This window comes from Furipterus horrens, unplaced genomic scaffold (genome assembly GCF_987537825.1).
Source record: "Furipterus horrens unplaced genomic scaffold, mFurHor1.1.pri manual_scaffold_10, whole genome shotgun sequence".
NCBI classification, from domain to species: domain Eukaryota; kingdom Metazoa; phylum Chordata; class Mammalia; order Chiroptera; family Furipteridae; genus Furipterus; species Furipterus horrens.
Genome location: NW_028327180.1, coordinates 77,238,024 through 77,257,942, shown reverse-complemented (window position 1 = coordinate 77,257,942; position 19,919 = coordinate 77,238,024). Strand labels below are relative to the sequence as shown.

At 36.7% G+C, this 19,919-nt stretch overlaps 1 protein-coding gene across 1 annotated transcript in view; it reads left to right on the top strand.

Annotated features, from left to right (window-relative positions):
* The window catches only part of SMAD5 (SMAD family member 5), a 47,887-nt gene extending 28,843 nt beyond the window's left edge, over positions 1 to 19,044 (top strand). The window contains exons 5-7 of the mRNA XM_090288285.1: positions 12,203 to 12,424; positions 13,727 to 13,983; positions 15,428 to 19,044. Of these exons, the coding sequence (XP_090144411.1) occupies positions 12,203 to 12,424; positions 13,727 to 13,983; positions 15,428 to 15,571 (623 nt within the window). The 3' untranslated portion in view covers positions 15,572 to 19,044. The remainder of the gene's footprint in view (positions 1 to 12,202; positions 12,425 to 13,726; positions 13,984 to 15,427) is intronic.
* The last annotated feature ends 875 nt before the right edge of the window (positions 19,045 to 19,919 follow it).

Here is a 19,919-nt window from a genome sequence, read left to right as displayed (position 1 = left end):
CAGGGGAGAGAGAGAAACATTGATGTGAGAGGGAAACATCAATCAGTTGCCTTCGATATGTGCCCCAACTGGGGATCTAGACCCACAACTTAGGTATATGCCCTGATCAGGAATCGAACCCGCAACCTTTTGGTGTACAGGACAGTGCTATAACCAACTGAACCCCTTGGCCAGGGCCAACTTTGTTATTTTCAACATTGTTTGGCTACTCTGTGTTTTTTGAATTTCCATATCATTTTAGTATCAGTTTCTCAGTTTCACTCCTCAAAAAAACCCTCTTTGGATTTTGATAGAGTTCACATTGAATTTCTAAATAAAGTTAGGGCAATCTACTATCATCTTGTAGTGCATGAATGTGGAATATCTCCATTTATTTACATCTCAGTTTTCAGTATAAAAGCCTTTTAGCCCTGGCTGGTGTGGTTCAGTGGATTGAGTGCCTAACTGCAAACTGAGGAGTCGCCGGTTCGCCTCCCGGTCAGGGCATGTGCCTGGGTTGAGGATTGGGTCCCCCGCACGAGGGGCAACCACACATGGATGTTTCTCTCCCTTTCTTTCTCCCTCCCTCCCTTCCCTTCCCTCTAGAGATAAATAAAATCTTAAAAAAAAAAAAGCCTTTTAATTGTTTCCAGTTTTGGGTTAGTGTAAACAATGCTGTTATGAACATTTGCATGTAAGTCTTTGTATGGACAGTTTTTCTTGGGTAGATAACCTACCTAAGAGTGGAATTTCTGAGTCATATGCTGAGTTAATTATTTAAGAAAAACAGCCACATTTCTCCAAAGTGGCAGTACCATTTTTTATTCTTACTCCCAACACTTGCTATTTTCTTTTTCTTTTTAAATTTATTCCTATGTGATTGGAATTTGTTTAATTTCCTGTTTGGATTGTTCTTTATTAGTACATAGGAATGCAGTTTATTTTTATATATTAATCTTAAAATTTGCAACCTTGCTGAATTCAGTGATTAGTTCTAGTAATAGGTTATTTATGTGTGCATATGTGGATTCCTTAGTCTTCTAAACGCAGGAGCGTATTATCTATGAATAAAAAACAATACTTTTTCCTGTCCAACCTGGATGCCTTTAACTTCGCTCTCTCATTATTATTAAAGGGCACATATGAAAAACCTAACAGCTATCCTCATACTTAATGATTAAAGACTGAATTGCTTTCCCCTAGAACTGGAAACAACACAAGGATATCGGTCTACTCTTACTTCAATTCAGCATTGTTCTGGAGGGTCTAGCCAGTAAATTACTATTTCTCTTTTATTTCTAGTTTGTTGAGAAATTTTATCATGAATGGATGTTGAATTTTGTCAGAAGCCTTTTCTGCATCTATATGGTGTTTTCTGTTGTCTTTTTTTTTTTTTCTCGTAATAAGATGTATTACATGAACTGATTTTCTGATGTTAAACTAGCCTTATATTCCAGGGATAAATCCCACGTGGTCAAAGTGTATAGTCCTTTTTCATGTATTTCTGTGTTAGGTTTACTGACATTTTGTTGAGTGTTTCTGCTTGTACATTCATATATGATATTGGTTTGCAGTTTCTAGTAATGTCTTTGTTTGACATTGTGGTCAGGGTAATAATGACTTATGGAAAGAGTTGGGTAGTGTTTCTCCTATTTTTAGAAGAGTTTGTAAAATATCAATATTAATTCTTTAAATATTTGATAGAATTTAACAATGAAGTCATTTGTGCTTGGACTTTCCTTGGTGGGAAGATTTTTAAAACTGATTCAGTTTTTTAGGTTCTTATATGGGTCTATTCAGGGTCATTGTTTTTTGCTTGAGTCAGTTTTGGTAATTTCTGTTTTTCTAGAAGTTTGTTCATTTCATCCCAATTGTCTAATTTGTTGTCATAAAGTTTCTAGTTTCTAATTTCTGTTGGAGTTGGTAGTATTGTCTCCATTCCTGGTGTTGGAAATTTGTGTCTTATTATTTTTTCTTGATTGGTTTAGCTAAAGGAGTCCCAATTTTGTTGATCTTTTAAAAGAACCAGCTTTTCTCTTTTTCATGGATTCCACTCCAATCTCTATTATTTCCCTTTATTCTGCTTACTCTAGGTTTATTTTGCTTTTTTTTAAATAACTTCTTAAGGTGATTTCTTTCTTTTTTAACATAGCTGTTCAAAACTATTAATGTCCCTCTAACCACTCCTTTAGTTGTATCCCATAAATTTTGATATGTTTTGTTTTCATTTTTATTCAGCCCAAAATATTTAAAAATTTCCCTTGTGATTCCTTGTCTGACTCTTGGATTATTTAGTATCCTGTTAATCAATTTCCAAATATTTCAGAATTCCCCGAATTTCTTTCAGTTGTTAACCCCTAGTTTAATACCATTGCGGGCTTTTAATATACTTTGTATGATTTCAGTTTTTTAAAACTTATTGCAACTTGTTATATGCATGTTTTTGTACAGCCTGTGACCTAAGAATGGTTTTTAGATTATTAAAGGATTGTTAAAGAAGAAGACTATGTGAAAGAGATAGTATGCGGCCTGCAAAATATAAAATGTTTTCATTCCATTCGGTCATGGTATATATAATCCTTTTTATATGTTACCAGATTTAGTGAGCTGAAAATGTTTGCCAGCATCTGGCAGAACATATGGTCTACTTTAGAGAATATTCCATGTGCCTTTGAAAAACTTGTGTATTTCACCGTCATAGGGTATCATAGGATTTAAGGATTTCAGTTAGATCAAGTTGGTTGGTAGTGTTATTTAAGTTGTTTGTCTTCATTTCTTTCTAATTGTTCTACCAGTTTTTGAGAGTGGGAGATTGAACTTCCCAACTATTACTATTAATCATTTATTTCTACTTTGAGTTCTGTTGGTTTTTGCTTCATGTACTTTGGGGACTCTTGTTGAAGTGTATAATTCAGTAACGTTAAGAACAACCACAGTGTTGTGCAACCATCACCATTGGCCATTTCTAGAACTTTTTCATGGTATCAAACAGAACTCTGTACCCATTGAGCAACAACGCCCTATTCTCCCTCCTGTGCCCCTTGGTCCCTGCCATTTTATTTTCTGTTTTTGTGAATTGGCCTTTTCTAGTTTCCTAAGTGTAGTGATGTATTTGTCCGTTTGTGTCTGGCTTATTTCATCTAGCATGATGTTTTTAAGGTTTATTCATGTTGTAGCCTGTATCAGAATTTTATTCCCTTTTAAGGCTGAATAATATTCCGTTGTATACTACATTTTGTTTATCCATGTATCAGTTGGTGGACATTTGGATTGTTTCTGCCTTTTTACTATTCTGAATAATTAATGCTGCTCTGAACATTGGTGTACAGGTATCTCTGTGAGTCTGCTTTTTAACTCATTTGGTATTATACCTGGGAGTAGAATTGCTGAATGTTATGGTAATTCTGTTTAACTTACTGAGAAACTGTCAAGCTGTTTTCCATAGTGGCTGCACCATTTATGTTTCCACCAGCCTACATTAGCGTTCCAAGTTTTTTCACATTCTTGTCAACACTTTAAAAAATAATAGCCATTCTAATGGGTGTAAAGTAGTACCTTATTGTCGCTTACAAGCCACTTTGTTTTGAGACCCTAAACTCTTCAGTTTGTCACAAGTTTAGAAGTAAGATACTGCCGCTTTATACATTTCTTAAAAGAGTAGTGTTTTTGTGTGTGTTATACTTATTTGTGCTAATACCAAAAGATTGTATGTCTGTCACATTATGCTTTTCCAGGAGCCCCATTTTCTAAAAACAGTTAAATTTCAGGCTCCCCAATAGTCTTGTTAATGTCTTTGCTTTGTTAAGGTTTAGAATTTACCTAGAGATTTTGTCGTACTAATTTGCTTGTAATGCATAGAATCTACCTTCATTTAGAGCAAAATGTCTTGGGACATGAATTTCTGGATTTGAATTCCTGCAGTTCTACTTAACTTGCTTTGCAACTTAGGGTAGCAGAAAGAAAGAAGGAACTTCTACCATTTGCAACAACATGGATGGAACTAGAGAGAATTATGCTTAGTGAAATAAGCCAGGCAACGAAAGAAAAATACTATATGCTATCACCTATTACAGGAGACTAATGAACAACACAAACAAATGAGCAAAATTGAACCAGAGGCATGTAAACAAGAAGTAGTTAAACAGTGACAAGGGGGGAGGGGGGCGGTAGAGAAGGGGGTGTAAGAAGGGGAAGAGACTAGTCAAAGAACATGTGTAAATGACCCATGGACATGGACAACTGGGTGGGAACTGACTGTGGGAGAAGGGGTGGGCAGGCAGTGGGGAAGCATTAGGGAAAAAAAGTGGGACAACTGTAATAGAAAAACAAATAAACAAAAATTTTTAGTGGGGGAAAAGAAAGCAAAAAGATTTTTAGATGAGCCAGCAACCCCCCCCCCAAAAAAAAACCCTCACATGTAGGAAAGAGAACAAAAGAAAATGTAAAGTATGGAAATGCAATTTTAGTGAATATTAGAAGGACAAGGGTTTTCCTTCACACTGTCTGTTTTTCTCCCTACTTGATCCCTCCAGAATTTGGCTTTCTGAAGAAGTAAGTAATGACATAAGGTTCTTTGCATAAAACTAATAAGACCAGTTGTTTATAGAGGTTTTGTTGACCAAGACTTTGACTGGAGTGTCACACCTAAAGGAGACATGCTTGGGTTCTGGTTGTTACCAAAAAGCCCCAAGGAACTGGGACTGATTTTTGAAGGTAATAAAAGCCCATGAGTAAAAAGACCTGGTACCTTGGTTGGTTGTGCGGTTCATGGCAATCTTTCCAGGGAAGAAATGATGGTTGCTTTCCTGAAAGATGGCTAGAAGGGACCTTAAGGCACAATGGAAAACCCGAAGGACTTGGAAAAGACAGGTGTTTACAGGCAAGGCTAAATGCCATGTATGTGGCTCAGCTTCTGCGCCCTGAAGGGCAGACTGTAGGTCACCCTAAAGATTCCTTGTGTAAGTTCCAGCAAAACAGATATAAAGATCATATGTGATCATTTGCTGCTCTTGTTGTATTTATGCAAATGAACAGGATAAATTAAAACTGGACTTAATGCGGTCCCTTTAATGACAAGGAGGATAATCTTAAGGAGAAAAATCACGATTCAAGGAAACTCATAATGCTCAGTGGTAGGCTATAAAGTAGTTCAGCTAACTGTTTTTACAGTTAATTTTCATTTGAAAGTTAAACTAGGCCTGTGACATCATCAAAGATGCTTAATTTACAGGCAAGAAGAATGTCAAATGCCTTGCAACTGGATGTCTTTCCAATGAGACAGTCTTGCAGATTTAGAGACTGGTTTGTGGGTTATGTTGTATAAATTAACATGTGTGTTCTCTTTTCATAGGGCATAAGCCTATGCTCTCATTACTCTCATTACCTGAGTGATTGTCTGTAGGAATAGGCCTCACAAAAAAAAAAGAAAGAAAAAGAAAAAATATCTCTAAGCCTAAGTTTCTCCGTTGGTTAAAATAAATAGAATATTTACATAGGCATTAATTATTAGTATATTGATTGAATTAGGCAATATATGTAATGATCTTAGCATACAGCATCAGGTGTCAGCCAATAAATGGTATTTTCATCTTCCTTTTGAAAATAAGGACTGTATTTACCCTGGGAATCATTTTTCTTTTCTTCTCTCCTAATTTTCCAGAGATTAGTACAGTTTAATAATGTGGTATGTTAGGTATTCCTTGGAATATAATTTGTCCCAGCTAAACAACTTGGTACTCAAGTCTTCTCACCCTCATAGATATCTTTTTCCACCAAAATGTCTCCTCCTTTCAGTTATATTTTGTGTTTTTTTTTTCCTTGACAGAAAGGTACACAAGGAAAATCAAAGTTAAACTGCAAAGCCTTCAATCACCAGTTAACAATATATCTTTGGTCTTGAGCAGAGGCAAAGCTTTTCTTTTTCTTTTTTCATCCTAACCAAAATTGTCTTTTTAGTTTTGCTTAGCATTTCTCCCCTTTCAAGCTTCTGCTCTTTCTTGGCTCTAGCTTTCCTGACACTATTCTTCTAACTTCCTTCTATTCATTTGTATGTGTCTTTGGTTATGGGCCCCTCCTTGTTCCATTTTCGTGTAAATGTCTTTAAAATCTGAGCTGTTAAGATTTCTCTCTGTGGGCCCACATTGATTTATTGTTTTTCGTTTCTCCTCTTCTGAATTCTTTGCAGTTGAATACATCAGAAGTAAAGTTTAAAAGTTACCCAATTATTTTGCACCACCTATACAGGCCACGTGACCTGAGGGTCCGTGACTTCTGCCTGATAACAGCTCTAAGGCAGACACCCTGCTAGGACTCTATGAAGGGCTTCGATCTCCCTCCAACCCACTGTGTACATTACAAACTGTTGATTTTTACACAGATAAGAATTTGGCCAGTACAGATGCTTCTTGACCTACAATGGAAGTTACATCCCGGTAAACCCATTGGAAATTGAAAATAACTTAAATCAAAAAAGCATTTGATACACCTAACCTACTAAACATTATAGCTTAGCCTAGCCATCCTTAAACATGCTCAAAACACTTACATTAGCCTACAGTTGGTCAAAATTATCTCACACAGCGAATACACTGTAGATTATTAGTTGTTACCCTTGTGACCATGTGGCTGACTGGGATCTGTGGCTTGCCACCACTGCCCAGGATCACGAGGGAGCATACTACTACATATTGCTAGACCAGCAGGAGGTCAAAATTCAAAGTAGTTTCTACTGAATGGATATGGCTTTCACACCATTGTAAAGTTGGAAAATCTTAAGTTGAACCATCATATGTCAGGGACCACATGTATTTTTTACTATATATAAATCTTTCCATAGTCAGTTCAGGCACTTAACATTTTAAATGTGTACCACCTTTTACCCAAAGATAATGCTCACTTGGTGTTTTTTTCTTTTTTTCTTTTTTTTCCAACAGTTTACTTTTTAGATCAGTTTTACGTTCATAGCAAATTTGAGCAGAAAATACAGAGTTCCCACATACCTCCTGCCTCCACAAATACACAGCCTCTCCCACTACCAGCATCCTGCACCACAGTGGAACATTTATTAACAATCAGTGAACCTGCACTGACTGTTATCACCTGAAATCCATAATTTAGATTAGGGTTCATTCTTGCTGTTGTACATTCTGTGGGTTGTGACAAATGAATAATGACATGTATCTACCGTTATACAGTAGTACCATACAGAATAGTTTTATCTGCCCTAAACATCCTCTGTCCTCTGCCTGTTCATCCTTCCCTCCTTCCTAAGCCCTGGTAACCATCAGTCTTTATTGTCTCCATAGTTTTGCCTTTTCCAGAATGTCATATCATTGGAATCATACAGTATGTAGCTTTTTCAGATTGGCTTCTTTCAGTTAGTAATTTGCATTTAAATTTACCCCATGTCTTTTCATGGCTTGATAGTTCATTTTTTTTAGTCCTAAATAATATTCCATTGTCTGTATATACCGTAGTTTATTTATTTATTCACCTACTGAAGGACATCTTGGTTGTTTCCAAGTTTTGGTGATTATAAATAAAGCTGTTGTAAACATTGTGCAGGTTTTTGTATGAACATAGTTTTCACACAAAATACCAAGGAGCATATTAGTTGCATTGTATGCTAGAGGCATGCTTAGTTTCATAAGAAACCGTCAAACTGTTCCAAAGTGTCTATATAATTGTACCTTCCCACCAGCAATGAATAAGAGTTCATATTGCTCCACATCCTCTCCAGCATGTGGTGTTGTCAGCGTTTTGGATTTTGCCATTCTTATGAGTGGCAGTGGTATCTCATTGTTATTTTAATTTTCACTTTCTTGATGACATACAATGTGGAGTATCTTATTAAAAAATTATATTTTATTGATTATGCTATTACGGTTGTCCCAGTTTTTCCCCCTTTGCCTCCCTCCACCCAAGCACCCCCCTCCTCAGGAAATCCCCCCACCATTGTTCATGCCCATGGGTCATGCTTAGATACTTTGGCTATTCCATTTCCTATAATGCACTTTACATGTCCATGGCTATTCTGTAACTACCTGTCTGTACTTCTTAATCCCCTCACCTCTTCACCCATTCGCCCACACCCCCCTCTCACCCTCTCATCTGGCAGCCATCAAAATGCTCTCCATATCCGTAACCCTTTCTTTGTTCTTCTTGTTTGCTTAGTTTGTGTTTTAGATTCAATTATTGATAAATATGTATTTATTGCCACTTTATTATCTGTAGTTTTGATCTTCTTAAAGAAGTCCCTTTAATATTTCATGAAATAATGGTTTTGTGGTGATGAACTCCTTTAGTTTTTTCTGGTCCCTGAAGCTCTTTATCTGCCCTTTAATTCTAAATGATAGCTTTGCTGGGTAGAGCAATCTTGGCTTTAGGTCCCTGCTTTTCATGATTTTGAATATTCCTTGCCAATTGCTTCTAGCCTGCAAAGTTTCTTTTGAGAAGTTAGTTGACAGTCTTGTGGGAGTTCCCCTAAAGGTGATTAACTGCTTTTCTCTCACTGCTTTTAAGATTCTCTTTTCATCTTTAGTCTTTATCATTTTAATTATGATGTGTCTTGGAGTGGGCCTCTTTGCATCCACCTTGTTTGGGACTCTGTGCTTCCTGGACTTGCATGTCTATTTTGTCTATTTCCTTCACCAAATTAGAGACGTTGTCTTTCATTATTTTTTTAAATAGATTTCCAGTTTCTTGCTCTTTCTCTTCTCCTTTTGGCACCCCTATGATGTGAATGTTGGATCGTTTGAAGTTGTCTCAGAGGTTTCTTATTACACTATCTTCATTTTTCTTGGGTTCTTTTTTCTTGTTGTTCTTATTGTATGTTTTTTGCTTCCTTATGTTCCAAATCATTGATTTGATTTTTGGCTTCTTCCACTCTACTGTTGTTTCCCTGTAAATTGTTCTTTATTTTAATCTGTGTATTCTTCATTTTTTACCAGATCTTTTTTATGCTGTTGAGGTCCTCACTAAGTTCCTTCACCATTCTTAAAACCAGTGTTTTGAGCTCTGCATCTGATAGATTGCTTATCTCCATTTTGTTTAGTTCTTTTTCTGGAGTTTTGATCTGTTCTTTATTTGGGCCACGTTTCTTTGTCTTCTTATTTTGGCAGACTCCCTGTGTTTGTTTCTATGTATTAGGTAAAGCTCCTATGACTCCCGGTCTTCGTAGCGTGGCCTGTAGTAAGTAGTAGGTGTCCTGTAGGGTCCAGTGGCACAGACTCCCTTTTCACTCAAGCTGGGTGTACTTGAGATGTGCCCTTTGTTAGGTTGAGAACACCCTCCTCTTGTAGTTGAGCTTTGATTACTGTTGGCAGGTCAATGGGAGGGATTTACCCAGGCCAGTCAGCTGCAAGGACTGGCTGTGACCACTGACCACCAATCTCTGCCCTCCGTGGAGGATCAGCTGTGCAGGGGTAGAGTGGTGGTGCTCTAACGTGGTCTGTAGCTCTCCACAGGGTGCACAGGCACTGGGGTTTCCCTGGTGGTGCAGGCCAAGGTCAGTCCCCACCTGTGTTTTTCCCAGAGCACCCTGCCTGAGCTATGAAGCAATCTGAGATGGCTGCTGCTTGTGCTGGGCTTGGAGATTCCCAGGTCAAGCCAAGCTGTGAATCTAGGCAGGCTGCTGCTAGTGCTGAGACTGGGGCCCTTTAGCAAGAAGTATGGGGGGTTAGGAGCTCACTGGGGCTGGCCTTTGCTTGTTCGAGAGGATTTGGGAAGTTGTGAAGCATTAGCCAAGACCAGCCATTCATATAGAAAAGCAACTTGGGTGGATCCATAAGTTGGATGGGATGGAGTCTCAGGGGATCTCCAGGGTGGGACAAACAGTGTTTGCCAAGCTCATGGAGTCTCGGATATGGCACCAGCCTCCCAGCTCTGTGGCTTTTGGGGTGCAGGGTTCAGAAAAGCAACAATGGCTTTTGCTTGCCTTGATTCCAGACACTTCAGTTTCTCTCAATATAGCACTGGTGTCTTTCAAGCTGCTACCCTGGTGCAAGAGCTCAGAGGGGGTGAGTCTGATTAAGTCTGTGTTTGGTTCTTTAAGAGGAACTGCCTGGGACTTCAGAAGTTTCTTCCACTGACTCAGTCCCCACTGGGTTTTGCAGCCAGAAGTTATGGGGGCTTAACTTCTTGGTACTGTAACCCTGGGCTGTGGGGCTGGGACTCCTCATTCCCGAGATATCTGTCCTGAATTTTTATCCACCACACGTGGATGTGGGACCAGCCTGTTCTGCGTCTGTGCCCCTCCTACCAGTCTGGTTGGATATGGTTTCTTTGATTCTGTAGTTGTCAAACTCCCATTCAACTATTTCTGACTGTTCTGATGATGGTTGTTCTATATTTTAGTTGTAATTTTGATGTTGTTGTGCGAGGAGGCGAGCCATGTTCACCTATGCCACCATCTTGACTGGAAGTCATGGAGCATCTTTTTATATGTTTATTTGCCATGTATATATCTTCTTTGGTAAGGTGTCTATTCATGTCTTAGGCCTACTTTTTAATTGGGTTGTTCATTGTCTTGTTGAGTTTTAAGAGTTCTTGTATATTTTGGATAATAGTTCTCTGTCAGATATGTCTTTTGCAAGTATTTTCTACCAGTTTGTGGTTTGCCTTATTCCTTTGACACTGTCTTTTGCATAGCAGAAGTTTTTAATGAAGTCCAGCTTATTGATTATTTCTTTCATGGATCATGTCTTGGTGAACCTAAAGATTCATCATCTTGTTCAGGGTCATCTAGATTTTCTCCTGTGTTATCTTTTAGAAGTCTTATAGTTTTGCTTTTTACACTTTGGTCTGTAATCCATTTTGAGGTGATTTTGGTGAAGGGTGTAAGGTCTGTATCAAGATTAATTATTTTGCATGTAAATGTCAGTTCTATCATTTTTTGAAAAGACTATCTTTTCTCCATTATTGTCCTTGGTCTTTCATTAAAGATCAGTTAATTATATTTATGTAGGTCTGTTTCTGGGTTCTCTCTTCTATTCTTTTGCTCTCTTTGTTTATTCTTTTGTCAGTACCGTACTGTCTTGATTGCTGTAACTGTATAGTAAGTCTTTGAGTTGGGTATTGTCAGTTTCTGATTTTGTTATTCAGTATTGTGTATGCTATTCTGGGTCTTTTGCCTCTCCATATAAACTTTAGGATCAGTTTGTTGATATCCACAAAATGATTTTCTGGGATTTTGGTTTGCATTGAATCAATAGATCATGTTGGGAAGAACTGCCATCTTGATAATATTGAAGCTTCATGTTTATAAATATGGAATAGCCACTTATTTAGTTCTTCTTTGATTTCTTTCATTAGAGTATTATAGTTTTTTCAAAGATTTTTACCTATTTTTGTTTGATTTCTACCTATTTAATTTTTGAATGCTAATGTAAGTGGTAATGACTTTTTAATGTCAAATGTCACTATTCATTGCTAGTATACAGGAAAATAATTGGACTTTTGTATATTAACCTTGCATCTTGCAACCTTGCTCTAACTGCTTATTAATTCCAGGAGGGCTTTTGTTTGTTTGTTTGTTTGTTTTTGGCAATCCTTTCAGATTTTCTGTGTAGACAGTCATGTCATTTATGAAAAAAAGACAGTTTTATTTCTTCTTTTCCAATTCACACACCCTTTATTTTTATTTTTTCTTGTCTTAGTGCATTAGCTAGGATTTCAGTACAGTGTTGAAACGGAGTGGTGAGAACATCCTTGCCTTGTTACTACAAGTCTTAGCAGCAAATCTAGTTTTCACCTTTCAGTATGATGCGAGCTAGCTATAGGTTTTTTTGTAAATGTTCTTTATCAGGTTGAAAAAGTCCCCCTCTGTTCTAAAGGGTCTTTTGCTGAGAGTCTCACTTCATTTTCTTAGTTCAGATTTGTGTTTAGTATAATTTTATAGATACTTGGTATAGTTAAGTCTTTTAGGATGCTGAAACAAGTTTGTCATCTCAAACTTAAACCTGGATTAGATTTTGCTAGAAAAGCAATTTGAAATGTAATATTGCCTATTGTACTTATATAATTTTAAAAATCATCATTCACAGTATTTTGGAGTTTATTTTTTGGATACGGACTCAAAACTAGGAAGGACAGTGAGACTAAGTGAAATATCTGAATATTTTCTTTTTCATTTAGTGCTTGGGTTGGGTTAAAGAGAAACACATAAAAAATCTGGAGTTTCTGATAATTATGTGTTAAACATTTTTTCTGTTTGGTTTGTTCACAGATGTTCAGCCTGTTGCTTATGAAGAGCCCAAACATTGGTGTTCAATTGTTTACTATGAATTAAACAATCGTGTTGGAGAAGCTTTTCATGCATCTTCTACTAGTGTGTTAGTAGATGGATTCACAGACCCTTCAAATAACAAAAGTAGATTCTGCTTGGGGTTGTTGTCAAACGTTAATCGTAACTCGACCATTGAAAACACTAGACGACATATTGGAAAAGGTAATTTTGTCATGTCCGTACATCCCCTTGAATTTTGCTGTGCTTGCTGTGTACCATGCGTTGTGTAAGATGCCGGGGCACACACAGCGTAGGACATAGTCTCTGCCCTCAGGTTGCAGGTGTTACAGTAAAGACATAATCAGTTCTCTTCTCCTTATCCTGTTTGCTTTTTTCATAGTTCTTAAGGATCTGAAAGCATATTACCTATGTTTGTTTTTTAAATATCTTTCTGACTGGAATATGAACTTTATAGAAATTTGCTGTGTTTAGAACATCTTCAGCTAAAACTGCCTGGCTCATAGTAAATGCATAACAAGTATTTGTGGAATATTTGAGTGCTGTTGAAGGCTTAGAATTTTATGACTATGATATTTATGGAGTATTTTGGGTTAAGACGACATGTAGGAATTTCCATTATGTTGGAAGAGAAGGGTTACAGGTAAGAAATCCAGTTTGAGAGAAGTGCCTCAATTCTATGCATTGCTTTTCTTACTAGAGTATTTCAAGAGAAATCTGCTTGATGAATTCTTGACCTCGAGAGTCAGTATGTATAGTTTTAGGACCCTTTCTTCTATGGGTCATTTTTATTTGCTCAGAAAAAAAGATTTTAATGTCACAGCCTCATACAAGCCTGTAACTTGCGTGTGCAGAGGTATATATGTACAAGGATGGTCTTTTAGCACTGTTTCCAGTAGTAGAAAATTGGGAACAACTTAAGCTTTAGGTGTGTAATTTGAATTTGTAATATTGTAATTGTATTCATATTTATTTGTATATATTTTAAATACCAAAAACATTTTTTTAAAGGAAAGTAAAATCTGCCATTTAAAGGCTCCTTTTTGTGACCTGAATTTACATATGTGCCATAGGGTTTTTTAAATGTTGCTCTTCCTTCCATTGGCAAAAGAAGTGCAAAACTCTTTGCCAAATGACTATGCAGGGTAGTTGACAGTACCAAGCATCCCTTTGAAAGGGCTCATCATAAAGTACTTTTGTGTTTTTGCCATTGCTTTCTCATAAGAGATGAGTGATGATTGTTGGAAAAGGAAATAACCCTAAGAACTGATAACCTAATATGCTGCTAGCTTGAGTCTTAAGTTTTAGTTAGTTGAAAACAATTTGGATTAGGTAGACACTAACTTCTTTATTATCTGGCCGTGTAAGGCCATCTAGTGGTACCTTCTGTCTAAAGACTGGGGGGAGTTGGCTGCAGATCAGAGGCTGTTCTTGGTTGCACCTCATGCGGCCTCTTTGGTTTCACTGTACTGCATTGTTGACACTTGTAATGCCTGTCTTTTTAAGGTGTTCATCTGTACTATGTCGGTGGAGAGGTGTATGCAGAGTGTCTCAGTGACAGCAGCATATTTGTACAGAGTAGGAACTGCAACTTCCATCACGGCTTTCATCCTACCACTGTGTGTAAGATTCCAAGCAGCTGCAGCCTCAAAATTTTCAACAATCAAGAGTTTGCGCAGCTTCTGGCTCAGTCTGTCAACCATGGGTTTGAGGCAGTATATGAGCTCACCAAAATGTGTACAATTCGAATGAGTTTTGTCAAGGTCAGTAAGTTGTGACCTGTAGCTTAATATGAGTCACTGTAAATATGTATACTACATGTCTGTAGGATATAATTTTAAAAAGCCATTAAATGAAAGGTGTTAATTACTTTTAACCTGATTTAATAGATTTTTAAATGAAATCTTGACTCTATATAACTTCAACCATATGATAGGTCTAAGATTTTATTTTATAAACCATATTTTACAAAATGCATGTTACTAGTTTTGATGTTGAATAAGGGCTGAGTTTATAAAGAATTTAAGTTGAAGACTAAACATGTAGAGAGCATTTAATATTAAAATTTCTTTTAGTTTCTTAGCTTTAGTAATTTCAATTATCATTAGATCCCATTATTAGAGTGACTTAAAAGATTCTTTAGGATACTAAAATTATTTTCCTTCTATCTAAGGTCTGTTATTGAAGCTTTGCAAAATTTAAAGAAATTTTCAAAATTATCATTTGCTCTTGGCCAGATTTTATTGGCATTTCAAAGATGGTGGTTCATGAGCAAAATTTGGAAAGAATTTTAGTGATACGTTTAAGCAAACTGTACTATATCCAATTGATCCTTATGGATTTAGCCCAAGAAGAGCAACTGTCACATGCTCTGTGTGGGTGTTAGCTTCTGTGCTGCTTTGTCATAGGTTTGTCATAAACATTAGTTTATCAGTAGTCTTGAAGGTAGTCATTCCCTCCCTTCTATAGAAACATGACCTTTGCATATTTAATCTTTTCTCCGCCATCCCCACTCTGTCCCCCCACCCTACGCCCCCTCCCTGCTCCCCAGCCTAATTTTCCTGGCCCAGGACTACTGTAAACAGTAAAGCAGAGAGTTGATAACTCCAAGCAAATTAGAGTGAAAAAAACTTTAACTTTTGTCTGGAGTTTTAGGATAAATTGTTCTAGCTCAATTTATCCCAGTAATTTCCCATTTTAAAGGATAATTGATATGTAATTGCTGCTTATATTACGCTTGTATGCATTGATCAGACCTATATATAGTGCCTTATATTAAAAAAAAAAAAAAACCCCAAAACTTGGAAACAAAAAAAAGAAGTTGCTAACAAAATCTGTTGTGAACTTATATGAGGCTATCTGTAGTTTTTATTTATCCCATTAAGTGAGAATGTATCTCACTGCAGAAATGTTAATTTTTAAATTATGAGATGTTACGCTTCAAAAAATTTTAAAAAAACCTGAAACAGCTTGCTTCAAGGATCTCTATTAAGGGAATTCTGTGTTATTTATTAAAAGTTCATATATCTTTCAATAATGCAGTTATTGTGTTGCTTTTAACTCCATGGTGAAAGCTAAGATTGGTTTTGTGATTTTTCTGTGTACGTTTTGCATATGTCTACTGTTAAAGTATCTTTTTGTTAGTATGTTAAAATTGGTTTCAGCGGGTTGACAGTTTAAGGAGATGTCTGTTCATTTTTTCCTTAGGGCTGGGGAGCAGAATACCACCGGCAGGATGTTACCAGCACCCCATGTTGGATTGAGATTCATCTCCATGGGCCTCTCCAGTGGCTGGATAAAGTCCTCACTCAGATGGGCTCCCCTCTGAACCCCATATCTTCCGTGTCATAGTGCAGAATTATTCTTTTCAACTACACTGTCAGCGGACTTGTTTTAGTTTTAGGGAAACTTTCAGTACAGATACTGTGAGCTTACATGGGAAACATCTTATTTTTTTCTACATAATTGTGACCAAGACATTTGTATTTTGTGATGAATCTACATTTGTTTGTATTAATGTTCATGTGATTAACTCTCAAAAGTGTTGTGAAAGATGCAGAGAAATTATTGTGCCCCAGTTCCAAAGTTTGGCATTAATCTTAAACTAAAACATTTATTTGCCTTATTGTCCCAACAGTTTTTAAAGATTTGTTCAACTTGTTTTTGAAAGTGTAAAACAACGCATGATGAAAAATTACAGTAGTATAAAAGGGTATACAGTGAAAAGTGTTCCCTTTGACTCTTGGTCCTCAAAAAGCTCTACTTTTACCAGTTTCTTTGTCCCACCAACTTCTAAAAAGTCTAACACGTTCTGTAAAAGTATATGGTAGGGACTTAAAAGAAACTATAAAAAAATCTTCTATTTGAAGGAACACTATGCACTGCTCTAACAAGTAGTGTTCGGTAAAAGCAAAGTGATAGTTTTCTAGAGGACATAAAATTTACATTTAATACAGCTAAATGTTTGTCAGTGTATTGTGACTTTACTCAATATATCTTTTGTATAACATTACCTTTTTTTAAAAAAATTATTGCCAACAGCTGATCTCCAGTCTGTGTCATTTACTCAGAACCTGTCATAAGTACTACTTTATAGCTGGTGACAGTGCACGCATGGCCTTGTTCAGCTATGTTTGCTGCTTCTGGCCAGTGTGGCAAGAACTCTAATTTTGACCTGCATTAACCTTTTATTTTGCACTTTGATGGGTGACAGTTTTTAATGTAACCTTTTGTGAAACACATTCAAGTGACTTGGACTTAGATGCTCATCCTTACTTCCTTGGTACCCCTTTTGTATTAACAAACACGGCAATTTATAGATTACAGTTGTAGAGGAAGTTACGCTTTTTCTAGCTTTTGTTGTATTTTCAGCCTAGATTATGATACTGTTATGTAGCTCCAGCTTAAGGTGCCTTTTTAATTCCAGTTTTATGGATGTTGTTAATGTTGGAAAATCCTGTACTGAATCCATTGCTCTTATTTACATCAGTCTCCCCATGCAAGGGTCTTTGTACTGCAGCCATAGGAGCCCTTTCAGTCTGGCTCGGAGGATGAAGCTACTAGTCTGACACCTAACTGACTTAGCAGTGGTTGTTGAGATGGCTGATTTGAAAACATTCATGTATCAAAGATTACAGACTGTTCTGTCAGTTACCATGCATGCTTTTTTTTTCTTGTCTGTCTTTTCCTTTTATAAAATTTTTTTTATTTTTATTTTTTTAGCTCCTATGTGAATGCTAGTCACCCAGAACATAATCCTCAGAAAGGAAAGACGTGAAAGCGCTAAAATGTCCACTTAATCAAACATGCTTAAAGGCTATGGATGAAAGACTCCTAACATCTCCTTCTAGGGAGCAGTCAGTCAGACTCTTAGTTATGGCATGAGAACAGAGCCATTATTTTGAGAAAAGTGACCTAATTTCCCCATCAGAAGAGCTGATTTTTTGGTGCCCTTTTTAAGTATATGGAGCCGTGTCAGTCTTGTGTTTAAAATGTTAGTTTGGCTTGACTTTCTTCCTTGCCTTTTGCTTTTATGAGGAAGCAAATGCATTTTTTGAGGAAAGATGATTCTTTTTGTTCTCTGTGACATTATTTATTGCTTTTACAAAGTGCAGCCAATGGGTGGTTTTAATTCTTTAAGATTAAGTGCCTGCTGCATAGGCTTCCACCCACTGTCCTTCGTTGGGTGAAGGGATACTTTATGACAGGCACCTGAGCTTCAGTGTTAAGTTGTACATGACACACATTCCCACTTCTCTGGAGTTGTGCCAGCCTCAGGAGAGTGTTAGCTCAGTGACAGGGCGATTTTTATTTCCTTTTTTTTTTTTCCTTACCAGGCTCATGGCGCAACTTTGGAACAATTCGTAGGAAGAAAACCACCCAGGTTGAATGACAGATAACATGTAATCAACTTCAGTGGCCTTAAACTGAGGAAAACTTATTTTATTGATAATGTCAGCTGAGTTCATTACAACTTGTTTTTATTCACGTCACAGCTTTTAGAGTCCCGAGGATTTTCTGTGATTGGCCTTTTCTGTTTTTTCGAAGGAGCTTTATCTCCTGAATAACAATACTTCATGGAGAAGTATAAGCCTATTATAGTTCCTAAAAGTTCTCAATCCCACACCCCTGGATTTTAAAGGAAAACAATGTAGCTGCTTCTGTTATTCCTCAGGATTCCCCATATCCATGGATAGGAGATAAAAATTGCCAGTAAGATTTTTAAAACTAAGTAAAAATCTGACCAATGAAAAGGAAATATCTCTGAAAGAAACCACTTGAGAAAATTACAGTTTTACGTTTTTAATCTCTACAGTGGTTTATTAAACATTAACATCACTAAAATAATCACATTTTATGGCATGTACAACATATTAATATATACCAGCTAAAAAGACAGTATGGGAATAATAAAATTACAACCAATTGGGTAAACGCGAAAAGAAAAATAGAATCTAAATTTATCTCAGTAGTGAATTAAAGCAACAAAAAGGTATTAATTGGGTGGGGGGACAGAATGTAAGAGGTGCGTTTGACTCATTGCTATGTAATAGATATTATGGTCTGGTTGGTATTGCCTGACCTAAGTTGTGAAATGATAACTAGGAAGCATGTTATTGGTCTATTGAGGCCAACATTTTTTCTTTAGAGAAAATTTAAGAAAGACATCAATCAAAATGCCAAATATATATATCAGAATATGAAAAATTTTTCATATTTTATTTTTATATAAGAAAACTGTGATAATAGAATTGGCTGGGTTTCTGAGGTGAGGTCCACTGTAAGATCACTAGACAGTTCAATAAGCTACAACTAACAGTACAGAAAGAGGATGTAGCCATATGCTTTTTACACATTTGCGTGTAAGACGTCCTTTTAGGATGTAAATGATCACTAAATCTTCAGATCTGAGATATATTTTGTCAAGACAAGAACTGGGGCTCACATTATAAAACCTTCTGTATTTGAGGGTACCTGTGGGAAATGGTTCCCCAGTAATAGTGTTCTGCTGAAGGAGAAAGTTTATACAAAAAAATCAAATCCTGTCAATAGCAGAGAGACTAAAAAATTCGATAGTACCTGTTTAAGTGTTGTGCTTCTGTTATAGAGTATCTAACATACCAGGTTAGATCCATTTGTCCATACTTTTTCTAGTTGTTTGCTTAATATTACTTTGGATCATAATCACTTTCCCACTTCAAATATATTAATACCTTTTATGCTCCCTGAAGAAGGAAGAATCTTTTAATAATTATTGAATTCAGCTCTCAGTGATGACAGATTTTGCATCTGTTAACTATTCAGAGTCGGAGCCCTACTTTGTCTTCTTAAAGCCTCATTAATCTGTTGGGTAAGAATATAAATGTGTTTCCTCCTCATACTCATCTGCTAGAGAAGCAGGGATCTTTTAACAGTAGATAGCCTGGTGGTTTAGAACTGTTTGGTGATTTTTATGGGAGTGAGTTTTCCTAAGCATTGATTTATGGGGCGTCTCCTCAGATATTAACTAGGGTAGCTTTTGGGGGGTAATCTCTGGTTGGATGCCTGTTTTTTTCCCAGAACAGCAGCATTGTCCTCATTGATGCAGGTAGGATTTTGAAGAAGTTTTCTTCTCACAGAAGATCCTTGTATGGAAAGTGAGAGTTAAAGGCATAACTTCTGCATAAACAGTTTTACCTGCTGCACAGAAACTTGGGCAGTTCTTTGGAATTCACTGGATTGCAATTCAGGTCCAGCATGTCCTGACTACAAGAGGTAACAGTGTTTATCAAGCCTTTGTTGTATTGGATTATTCATAATGGAAACTTATCTTCTAAAATACAACTATGTTATAATTAAAGTATTACCTGAAAATTAGATGGTTCACAAAAACCCACAAGAGGGATTTTACATATTAAATTTTTTAAAAGTAAGAGCTTGTGCTATAATATTTGCTGGTAGCAATTACTATAAAACCAGTGATGAGTCATTTTGTTGAAAAGATCCAGTCAGAGCAGGATTCTTCTGTCATTCATGGCAGAGTGAAAAAGGTTTGTGTGGCGCTTGTCTAAATAATTCTGTTCTCAAAATTGTTAAAATCATCATACTATGGCCCCGTAAGGTTTTATGTGAAGATGTTGTTTTTAAAAAGTTCAGAATTTTGTGTACAGGTGGATTTCCCCCCCCCCATTATTAGGTAGTGCCTTCTTAACGCTCGCTG